Source organism: Lissotriton vulgaris, chromosome 7, assembly GCF_964263255.1.
Source record: "Lissotriton vulgaris chromosome 7, aLisVul1.2, whole genome shotgun sequence".
Lineage (NCBI taxonomy): Eukaryota > Metazoa > Chordata > Amphibia > Caudata > Salamandridae > Lissotriton > Lissotriton vulgaris.
In genome coordinates, this window is record NC_141695.1 from 1,005,919,418 (window position 1) to 1,005,931,488 (window position 12,071).

At 48.7% G+C, this 12,071-nt stretch overlaps 1 protein-coding gene across 2 annotated transcripts in view; it reads left to right on the plus strand.

The window, feature by feature from the left end:
* Positions 1-12,071, plus strand: part of SPDL1 (spindle apparatus coiled-coil protein 1) — a 387,177-nt gene that overhangs the window by 238,746 nt on the left and 136,360 nt on the right. For both annotated transcript variants that reach the window (XM_086931423.1, XM_086931422.1), the window contains exons 7-8: positions 1,253-1,363; positions 4,810-4,950. In XM_086931423.1, coding sequence (XP_086787549.1) covers positions 1,253-1,363; positions 4,810-4,950 — 252 coding nt within the window. The remainder of the gene's footprint in view (positions 1-1,252; positions 1,364-4,809; positions 4,951-12,071) is intronic.

Below are 12,071 nucleotides of genomic sequence, written 5' to 3' on the forward strand. Positions count from 1 at the left end.
AAAAATCAAAGCTTTGGTAGTGCTTGAAAAACAAAACAAACTCTCCCTAGATCACTCGCACTCTCTGTGCCCTGGGAGACCTAGAGTGCAAAATTCCAACATGCACAGGAAGCCTCCTCTGGGGGGGTTTGCTGGTTTCCTGGAAGCACACACAGCTAATGCATCTTGGTGGTTTGTTCTTGCCCACCCTGGAGCGTCAAAATACATGAATGCACTCATTTTTATCAACCCACGTGCCTTCTGTGGTGTGCCTTTTCACCGGGCGGTTCCTTCCCTGTCACCACTGAAAACTTTCTCTTGGGCATTTTGCCTTCTTAACATGCCCACCAGCACAAAGACTTTTAAAGTGAGTGCCACTGTCCAATGTGTGGGGCTTCCATAAAACCCTATTTTGATGGGCTGTGCAGAAGGGCAAGCCTGCATGCCCAGGCCAAGCCCCTACTGTGCAGCACACTCCGGTGCTGACAGCTTCTGTCTCCCTGCTCCTTTGTGCCTGCAGGTCTTCACGAGCTGGAGGGAGTATTTGGCTTTAACGACATGGCAGCAAGAAGCGGGAGCACCCTGCGCATTTAAACTATCTCACACAGGTCATAGGTATGTTTTCAGCTGCCCAGTGGTCTGGGCTACATCTACCAATGAGCAGGACAAAGTTATACTCTTTTCCCCAGCCACAGTAGGCTTTTGTGAAGGGGGTTTGGTGCTGAATATATTTTAGGGATCCTGGCCTCTATTTGTTAGCAGATTTCTGAATCTTTCTTCAAATTGCTTCACCTCCACTGAGGGGAGAGTGGTAGGGAGCTCCTCTACTATCCCACCTCCTTGTAGTTCTTTGGCCCAGGGTCTTGAGGCAGCAGTACCCCTTGGTTTTCAGGGCAGCTAACACTGCCTACTTCACTCCTTAGGTCCCACTGTCAGATCCAACTGCTTGTGCAGTTCATTTAAAGCTTCATATTTTCTTAAATAATTTTCTTTTTTCATTTTGTAAATGCTCTGTTTGGTCAGTAACACCAAGTCCTTCATGCCTACTTGATATTTTCTTATGTTGTTGTTTTTGGCTTGACTTCAAAATAGGTTTGTGGGCACCTGCTCTCCCAAAATTCACCCATTTATTTTGTGTCGCTAAGGACAACTCCAACTCTTTAAATGGGCGGCTAGAGTTTTAAAAATTAAGAATATTCAATATTTGCATAGAATGTTACAAAATGGAATCCCTTTTCAAATGTACTAATGTGTTCCTTACAATTTTCTCTAGGTGGAAGATCGTAGAGCTGAAATGGAGCGTGCACTGATTGGTATGAAGGTACAACACCAGTCCCTGCAGAAACAGTATGCATTCACTAGACAACAGTTGCACAGAATGAAGGTATTATTTCCTGGCAATTTTCCTTGCAGGCTTTCATGGCCATATAAGTATAAGCTAAAAACTAATGTTGATTGTGTTATGCCTTTTTATGTTCAAATTTTCCTTATACTATGCTGTTTTTAGCTTCTTTGAACGGCCCAAATTCTGGAAACATTAATATTGGAAATTAGACCTTAAAATGAATGGTGATGAGTCACTTGCCTGCTGCTTTCCAGTAGTGTGCGTTGGAGGTTAGGAACAGGATTTACAACAACTAGCTCTGAAAACTGAGATCTTTGTTGTAAATAGCAGTGCAAACTTGCGTTTTCCATTTTACTGGCCAGTTGAAATGGAGACATGCCCTTCCATATAAAAAGGAGAAAAAAACCCTGTTACTAACCTGTAAGAAAGTAGCCCTTTTGACATTCACATCCACTTTTTGCCTGGTAACTGATGCGATTTCGACTGGAAGTGCATTGGGTTCCTGCTAACCAGGTTCCCAGTTCCAGAGCACTTTCTCAAAATTGTGCAATTATTTCCCAAATTGGCAAAATATTTAGCACGCTCTGTAAGTCCCTAGTATATAGTACCCCTGAGGTACTAAAGAGGGTCCCTAAGGACAGCAGCACGTGCAAAACTGCACGTCTTGGTGCAGACAAAAGTGAAAACACGTCATGCCGCACATCCCTGTGTGCCATGTTCCCTACACTGCATGTAATATTTGTAAGTCACCCCTACAGCAGGCCTTACAGACCATAGGCAGGGTGCTAAATATTATATGTGAAGACATACCTGCATGAGCAGATATGCCCCTGTGCCGGTGAATTCTATTACTGGCAGTGAAATTGACCTGGGAAGCCATTTTAAAACATGTACTGGACACTGGTGAAAACAAGATCCCCAGCTACGTAATGGCTTCACTTAAGATAGGGATGTTTGGTATCAAACATCTCGTATTGGTAAATCTACACTTAATTCAAGTGATGGATTTATCAATACATACATCCAGAGGGCAACTTAGAAGTGTCCCCTGAAAACCTACCAGCCTTTGGTGTGTTGCCTGACTGGTTTCTGCCATCCTGCCACCCGAGACACTGTTCTGACCTCCTAGGGTGAGAGTCTCTGTTCTCAGGAGGCCCAGAACAAAAGCCTGTCTGGGAAGAGGGTGTAACGCCCCCTCCCACAGGATGACCTGCTGATTAACCTTCTTAAGCTGGCAAGCATCAAAGAGCGATCGCCTTTGAAATGCGAATCTGCAATCCCCTTGTCCAGAGCCTCTTTGGCACCTGGACAGGTGGGAACATTAGCTAGTCAGGTAGGCATGCCACCCTCAGGCTAGTACCACCCCTAAGGTGGGCTAAACTGAGGTGGACACAATTTTTCAGAAGTAGCAATCTTAGTGATGGCATACCTAGGAATTCTGGGTCGGGGTTATACCCACTTCCTACAGGAAGTTGTCATGTAGGAGAGCAAAGTGACGTCTAGGGTCAGTAGCACATTGGCTACTACCCTAGACACCCCTATGCGCCTAGAAGAGTAGATCCTGACGACCTGGAGAAAGAAGATGGACGAGCAGAGTCACACAGCAAGAACAGACGACCCAGCAACTGATTTGGCGCCAACCCTGCTGGGCCTACCTGCTGATTTTGCCTATTACACCAAAAGTTGACATGTCCTGCAGCTTCTAAGTCCCCAAAACCCAGGAGACGTGCAAGCCTTTACTCAGGAACCAAGACCTCCCGAAGGACAGCAAAACTGTCCCCTGCAGCCAAAAAATTACCAAGACGCCGGCCCCACAAAACCTGACGCCACCGGGTACCACAGCACTCAAGCCCCCTAGCCCTTGTAGTAGTGTGTCAATGGTTTCAGCATGCTCCTCTAACTCTCAAGGTACAGATTCCACTGTGGAGTAACTCCTCAACTTTGCCTGCAACCTCTGTTGTCAGGCCCCTTAACTGCGAGTGTTGCCTGACTGAGAAACCCAACACCCCAAATGCCCGTTGCACCCTAACGCCCTGTCCTGAGGAGAAGAGGGACAAAGGTGTCCCCATCTTGCCCAACATCACAAGAACCATAGCCGTTCACGGGACTGGTCACACAGTCCACTTCCGCAGCCTCTTTCTATCGCATCCGATCGCCACTGGATAACATTGGGCACCCAACGATGTTTGGCACATCTGCAGCTGGCAGCCCTAGTGCCCCAGCTGGTAGTGTTCTGCTGGTGCTTCCTTGGATCTTGACCACCACTCACCTTAACTCTTGGAAACGGGACCCGTAAGTTGCTGACAAGAACTGATAAACCGCATAGGATTTTCCTCCATTAGGTTAACGTTACAGAACTCAAAAATTGCACTGTTGACTTTTTGAACTAAAAAAACATTCTTTAAAAATGTACTTAACTGAACGATTTTCTTCTGATGCCTAAACATATATACCGATTCTTGCTGTTTTAAAACATTGGTGTGGATCTCCTTTTTGGATTGTGGGCCTCGTTTATTGACCATTGTGTGTATTTTCAGATGTCTTGCACGCCTCTGCGTTAAGCCTAAGGTTGCTCAACCACATCATCCTCTATTAGCACCTCGGGATTGCCATAACAAGCCCCCTATTACCTCAAAAGGGAACCCCTGGTCTTTTTACACCATATATCTCATTTTGATACAACCTATAAAGAACCAGCTTCCTACAGAATCCTTAAGGATTAAGATCGTAAAAATTGTACTGGAGGACTCTCAAGGTAATGCATGAGTATCTTTAACTTTTTTGAGGTAGCCTAGTAACTCAATTCCATATTTGATGCTGGAAAGGTGCAATCATGCTGAGTCTGTCTTTATAGGCTCACACTTAGACTAATACAATGCCCTTTCTTTACAGCTTCCATCTCTAGTTCTGAACAACTTGTAGTGTAATGCATCTGTATGGTCCTCAGGAACAACAATATTCTGCCATTCAAAACTTTGGGCACTACTTTGGTTACCTATTGAGGATAGTTTCATTCAAGGAACTTGAGCATTAAGTACATTTTGTGCAAGTCCCTCCTGTTTGAAAATATATCTTGCCACTTAAAACCTAGAAAGACTGCTTCATAGCACATCTGACAACTTGAAGAAAGTGAGATTAGGGGGTGCCCTCCTATTCTGTGACGGTTCCTAAATATTGAATGCTCGCTCTCCCTATCTGAGCCAAATTTCTGATTGTCTGCTGTTCCACAGTTGTCTAAAATAGCTATTTTAAAGCTCAAATGTTGAGTAGACGATCTCTGTTCTTGCTGTCCTAGTGGGTGATTTGTAGATTGTTAAAAAAAGTTACTAACCTAAAATAGGAGTAGAAGCAGTTGGCAAATAAGCAACCTAATCAATATGTGTCCTTAAGGCTTATTATATCTTAGCTCCTTTGGCATACTTGTGTGCCTTTGAGCAAATTCTTTGTTAAAAGTATACATTTTGCAATTCTGTCTTTATTTACAGGTACAAGTTGCAACACTCTTTCAAATAAAAGGTTCTCAGACTGACCCTGAACAGCGTGAACGTTTGCAGTCCATGTTGGCCCAGAAAAATAGTGAAATTGAAAAGCTTTTAATTAAAGTTCATCAACTGGAGAAGTGTCAGGTATGAGTGTGAAACCCCAATTGTCAACATGTTATTGTTTAGTCAGAGAGTTATGTTTTAGAAATGATTTTGTTTATACATAATTTGGAGAATTCGACCATGCCAAGAACATGCAACCAAATGTGCTTTTGTCAAAGACCCACCCATCCACTACCATTCTGGAATATTGCTGCTGGTATTTAGACCTGTCCATCAACACATAATGACAAAGCCATGCTCCCTGAAATTAGGACCACAACACCGCCGCCCCATCTTAGTTATTGTGGCAATGGAAATCGATGCCTTTCGCACCCCCAGAAATCAACATCCTGGAGAGAATTGGGCAGGTAGATGGAGTAGATGTCCTAAGCACCAAGAGAAATATGTAGTATACACTGTTTGGAGAAAGGTCAGGTGTTTCTCACTCCTAACCACAACAAGTTATTCTTGTATAGATCAAGAGTGTCGGTCAGATAGCCCTATCAAAGCAATCCATCTGCAGAGGAAGTATAGTAAAATAATATGGGTCTGCGCCCTAACTTCTAGAAACAATTCACATTTGGTATTTTACAATAAAATGTTATTGGTTATACACAGTTTGTACACATATCTTGAATATCAGAGTGACAGTAATTATCAGAGTCATCTCAACAGTCATAATAGAAAACTACTTGAATATCTGAAAGAGACACGTTTGTGATAGATTCCTTACCTTAGAATATCTTCCCAGGCGTCAGACTGGATCCGGAAAGTTTTGCTTATCTGTCGGTGGCGGACCCCCACGATGTGTGCCTCTACTGCCTGGAGACCGACCATAATTCCCGAGACTGTCGAGCCATGGCCCCGAAGGCATTGCGGGAGCGGCGCCGGAAGTTGCTGGAGGTTCGGCACTCCTCTCACTCCGGGTCTAGGGGCCGTTAGCGGGACCGGAGCCGTCGCTCCTCTGGCTCTTAAGTCTTTGCGTTCAGATTCCGGTAAGCGACGCCATAAAAAGAATTAGAAGAAGCGTGTTCGCTCTCAGACGTCCCCCCGACGCTCCTCTGAGGCAGACAGCGGCTCCGCCCCTGAGGCTCCTCTGGAGCCTGGGAGTCCCGCGGCCTACCCACCATACCTGGGTCCGTCGGCGACTCTCAAACAGATGCAAGAGTTTCTTGCTGCCATGGACCGCATTTTTAGGCCTCGGGCTCCAGGCCCCGCGGTCCCGTGTCCAGATCCTTTTGGCCTGGCGGCACCACCATCGGCGCCACAGGATCTAGCTCCGCAGGCTCTGCCCCGGCGCCACAAGGTGCATTGCCGCTGACTCCAGCCCCGGCGCGGCCCTTGCCTACGGGCCGGCGCCGCCCCAGGCTCCGCTACAGGCGCTGCACTGGGTGCTGTTTATCCCACCCCTGCCCCGGTTCTCGGACCATTTCGTTCCGACCTGGGATCCGCATTGGAATAGGGCTCTGCCCTGGCCGGCACTGTTTTTGGCGCCATTCCCGACGCCGCCTGCCCCTTCTCCGGATCCGGCCCTGCCGTCGCAGCCGGCTCCCTCTACTCCGGAGCTGGACGAGGACTGGGACGGCTGAAGAGGATCCCCTTGCCCGGCAGTGTGACTCCGAGCAGGATTGGGTAGACGACCTTCAAGAAGCTGGCGAGCTTGATGTGTCTTCTGACCCAGGGATCTGAAAGAAACCGGTTAGTGTTATATTCCTTACCTTAGAATATCCCCAGATGTCAGGCTGGATCCGGAAAGTTTTTGTCAGCAGTACCCTTGCGTGTCGGTAGGCGTCGTCTGCGGATCCGCGTCCGGCGTCATGATCGCCGGGCTGACATGAGTTTTTCTTTTTTCTGCGCCAGCAAGCAAACATCCGGGCAGAGCAGTATTCTAGTCATTTTTTGACTAACTTTTTTGATCTCTTTTGATCACTTTTAGAGTAGATTTCGACTCGCGGTGCCGTTAGGGATGCCTGATTTTAAACCTTGCGACACCTGATCTCCGCCTGATGTCGGTGACGGACCACCACCATCGGTGCCTTTACTGCATCGGGCCCGACCACGATGACAAGTTGTGCCCGGACTGCCTAGCCTTGACCTCGAAGGCTAGAGCGGTCCCGTAAGCTGCTCGAGCTCCGGCAGTCGGCGCTGCGCCACTCGAGGACCCGGTCGAGGAGGGAGTCGGGGGACCGGTTGCGGGGTCGCAGTGATCGCCGCTCGTCGAGTCACCACCACTCGTCGGGCTCCAAGTCCTCCGGTAAGTCGAGGCATTTGAAAAAGAAGTCGAAGATTCGTCATCGCTCTTCCGGCTCTTCCCCCCCGACCCCCCCTGACGCTCACGTGACGCGGCCCGGAACTCCGGCGCCCAGCTCCATACCGCTGGTCCCTGGGCTGCATGCGACGCCGGAGGAGATAAGTGCTTTCCTCGTGGCCATGAGGACTCCCTTCCCTCCGTCACCTGTCGAGGTGCCTTCGGGCCCCGCAGGTCGGACTATGAGCCCTAGCGAGCCGGCGGCTCCGGCCCAGGCGCCGTCAGGTACTTCGGCCCTGGTGCTGCCGTTGACTCTGGTCCCGACGCCGAAGGGCCCCACAGGTTCCAGGCCTGGATCCGGGTCGTCGCCAGTCATCACTACTCCTCTGCTGGCGCCGACCTCGAGGGTGTCGCTCCCGGTTCCGTCTTCGGACGACACCGTCCCCGGTTTCAGCCCCAGTCCGGGTGCGACGGCGGAGCGGTGCCGCTCGGCGCTGTCTCAGATGCCGATGGGTGAACAATTCACCTACGACCCGGCTCCATCTTTTTTGCCTGGTTTCCAGGAGATGGATGACGAGAAGGACTGGGAGGGGTGTGAGGACCCTCTGGCACAGCAGTGCCAGTTAAGCCAGGACTGGGCAGATGAGCTGAGGGAGGCCAGTGGTCTGGACACTTCGCCTGACACTGGATTCATCTCTCCTCCCTCCGTGGCTTCGGAGGAGGGGGCTACTTATAGCATGGTGTTGAACAGGGCGGCCAAGGCCTTTGCTCTTGAGCTACCTGTCACCGCCGTGAGGACTAACCTCCTCACTGAGGTGCTCAAACGGCAGGCAAGCTCCTCAGAGCCTCTACTGCCGTTTAACGAAGCCCTCACTGACGTTCTGATGGGCACCTGTTCCAAGCCCTCCCTGTGGAACGGAAAGTGGCCCGACGCCACCGCACGGCTCAGGGCGACCCCTGCTTTCTGTCCGTTCACCCCACCCCGAGAGTCTGGTGAATTAGGCCTCTACGTCCCAGACCGCATTCCCACCTGCTCCTTCAGATTGGGAATACAAAAGGTATGATCAGTTTGGGAAGAAATTGTTCTCCTCTCTGAGTTTGGGGCTGCGGTCTGTCAACACCGCCTGCCTTTTGGGCCATTACACCCACTCTCTGTGGGATACGGTTGCGGAGGTGCTGCCACAGTGTCAGGGCTTGGGCTCGCCAAAGCCCTGGTAGAGGGGCGGGATGCAGCACGGTACTCGATTAGATGTGGACTGGACACCACGGACTCGCTGGGCAGAGCGATTTCCACATAGGTGACCATTAGTCGCCTCGCCTGGCTGCTGTCTGCCAAGTTCTCGGTGGATGTCCAGGCCACGCTCATGGACATGCCCTTCGATTACCGTCGCCTCTTTGGAGACAAAGCGGATAGTGTGCCAGAGCGTTTTAAGGACACCAGGGCTATGGCTAAGTTCTTGGGCCTTGGCCAGCGCCAGCAAACTGCTGCTTTTCGTTCCTTTCATGGCCAAGGAAGGGGTGCCCCCACACGTCCAGCCAGCCACAGACCACAGAACCAGTCTCAACGCGGTCGCGGATGTGGTTACCGCCATGGCGGTGCCGGGGGACAATGGCAGGGTCAGTACACATCCGCACCTGCAGCATCTGCCTCTAAGCCTTCCTAGTCCGGCATTTCAGGCCCACTCGACGCCAGTGGGGGCAGGGTTCGCCATCACCTCCTTCACTGGCGTACCATCATGTCTGACAGGTGGGTGCTGCTAATCGTCCGAAGGGGCTACTCCCTCCTCTTCGAGACGACCCCTCCAACCATGCCGCCACAATACCACCGCATGTCAGGGGATCACTTGCAACTTCTGCAAGAGGAAGTTACGTCCATCTTGGCCAAGGAGGCTGTCAAGCGTGTTTCTGGGCCTGAAGTAGTGTGTGGTGGTTGTTCCCATTACTTTCTGGTTCCCAAGAAGGGCAAAGGAGGCCTACGCCCTATCTTGGACCTCCGGAACATCAACAGCTTCCTCCGGAAGGAGAAGTTCAAGATGCTGACATTGACTCAGGTCTTAACTGCCCTAGAACCTGGAGACTGGATGGTGGCGTTGGACTTGCAGGACGCTTATTTCCACATCCCCGTCCTGCTGGCCCACCGGCGCTACCTGCGGTTCACGGTTGCCCAAGAGCACTTTCAGTTTACCGTGCTCCCCTTCGGCTTTACCAGCGCTCCTCTGGTGTTCACGAAAGTGATGGCGGGGGTCGCAGCTTATCTGCGCAGAACAGGGGTTCTGTAGTAGGGGATCTCTGTGTATAGTCATAATCTAGTGAATAGTCCCGCCCATGTGCGTGGACCCCGGAGCAATCAAAAATCTCTTAAGTTGTCAAAAAAATGCAGAACTGCAAAGACACTTAAGAGAGAATTTAAAGACAAATAATGCAGCCTATATCCACAGGCTACACTGTCCAGTACTTCAACTAGAAATTCCACCAAAACAACCACACAAACAGCACAGCTTGCCCAGTTTCCTCACAGACAAAACTTGCCTCTACCAGCAAAAGCCTCTGGAATGATAGAGAGGAAGGTATGGACAGACAAGCCCCATAGGCTGCCATTATTTGGCTCAAATAGGATACTGTGTTCCAATTGCTTGGCTTGGTTGGCTGCAATAGTTTAAAATCTTTTGCGGCTGCCATTGCAGAATATGGGGTGTAGTCTGGAGTTTGAGAAAACAATACAAGGGTAATGGGACCAGGGGGTAGCAAACTCTAAACCACCCCCTTGGCCCGGTAAGCGCAGGGGCTAAAGAGAAATAAAATATAAAAAATAGAATACAATATAATTTTGCTGAGCTTGCTAACCACAGCTCAATTTCCAAACTCTTCCTTTTTGGTCTGGTCACACACAGCCTTGTGAGCTACGCTGACCCTCTTGTGAAAGAAAAAACATGCACTTCTATGGAGTGCTCTAAGAAAAAGATAGAAATTTGTGAGCTGTGAAGTTCTACAAATCATCCTGTCAAAAAGATGACAAATAAGCGAAGCTCTAGGGGATGTGCAAACACTAGAAGTGGAATTGAATGTGAAGCATGCAGATTAGGTTAACAAGAAAGTCAACAAATGAATAGCAGTAGGCTGATCCAAAGCCCACAGTAGGTACTAAGCTGTCTGTAGGCAAGACCTGGAAGGATGGCCAGCAACCATTTGATATCCCACAGACCATGCCCAGTAGGGTTTGGCCGCTTGTTGTGGATTTTGCCAACCACCCGTGCATAGCCACCCACATTAGTAAAAGCCTTAAATGGTGGGGCTAGAGTATACTTTCATTGAAATCTGATCTAGTTTATGATATTAAAAAAATGGAATTCACTGAAAAAATAAGGGCAAAGTACAGTTGTGATTACAAATTAAGTTTCCCCCAAATCCCTGAAATTTGAAATCATGGTTGGCATCGCATTTCGTAACTCGCACAACAGTCATGCGAACCGTAACTTGCACACCAAATACAATGCTTTTTACCTCACAATATTTGTACCAATAAGTAACAACACCTAAAAGCAAAATGACTAATAAATACTACTACATTCATGGTAACCTCTATCGTAGTGTAAGTGAAATAGGTTATTTAATCTCATTTATAAAATTATTTTTGGCTTTTGTAATTGCATCGGGCACTTCAATGATAAAGTCAAGAGAATGAAAAATGTCCTAGCTAGCGTAACGGAAGTTTAAATTCTATTATGGACTCGTAGGCGAGGATTATGCTTTTCTTTCTTCACTTCATTAACAGCAGCCACTTTAAAGTCAACAACTACTATTCCCATGAATCAAAGAGAATAAGCAACAAAAACAATAGTGTCAACGTATAGAACGTCACATCCAGAGCACTAATTAGGAGACCCCAGGGTGCTGATAGTCCTCTGTCCACGTCCATGCTTCCTCTTTCGTCGCTCAGTCAGCCAATAATTCCACATCATGAGTCCTCTTTAGTCGAATCTCCTGGAAAATTAAGAGAAGGCGATAGCGACTGGAGTGGCTAAGGATTAAGCCTAAGAAAAGAAATCGTCAAACATGAACATGACCACAACGTTCACATGAACATAGTATAACATTGAAATTGAACACCTTACTTACCCCATTACGAGGAAGGGAAGGCGGCAACCAAGTTGTACCCTGAGTGGGATGATCCTCGTCTCCGAGTCCTCAATAGAATTGAAACTTTCCGTTACGCTGGCTAGGAAATTTTTGATTCTATGTCCGGACCGGAGGCGAGGATTACGCTTGTTTAAAGCTTGCTCACAACCAGTTGAGCCACGTCAATAATCTGTTTGAAGTAAAACTGCTTATAGGTAGTCTGAAGACCAATCCGCTGCATTCCGGATGTCTTCAAGACGAGCTCCCAGGGTAAGCGCTTTGGAGGCCATAGCCCCTCTGATAGAATGAGCCTCAAAGGCTCGGAAGTCAATGCCTGCTTACTTCATAACCCAAAGGGCAATAGTTGGGGAAGACACTGCCTAATGAGGTTTCTTGAGCGCTATGAGCAACTGCCGTTCCCCAGGGATTCGCAATTCCTTAGTCTTTTCTTCATAAGCTTTAAGGCAGGACACTACACACAACTTCGGAGAGTCCGGGAAAGCAGGATAAGAGACTGACGTTGTCCCACTCTTGGTGCTTCGACGTATGCTAAAGGTGACACGCATGGGGGAAAAAAGGCTTCCAGACACGTCCAGGGCCCTAACATGGGATACCCGTCTGCAGGAGATAGTACACAGCAGCATGGCTAATTTTGCTGATAACTACTTTCTGGAAAGGAACCTATTCGGTTGCCAGGATTGAAAAAGTTTTAAAACCCTATTGACATCCCACAACAGAGAGTAACGAGGTTCTGGGGGAAGTGAGAGCGGTTTACTCGAAGGAGGCAGCAAAACCAAAG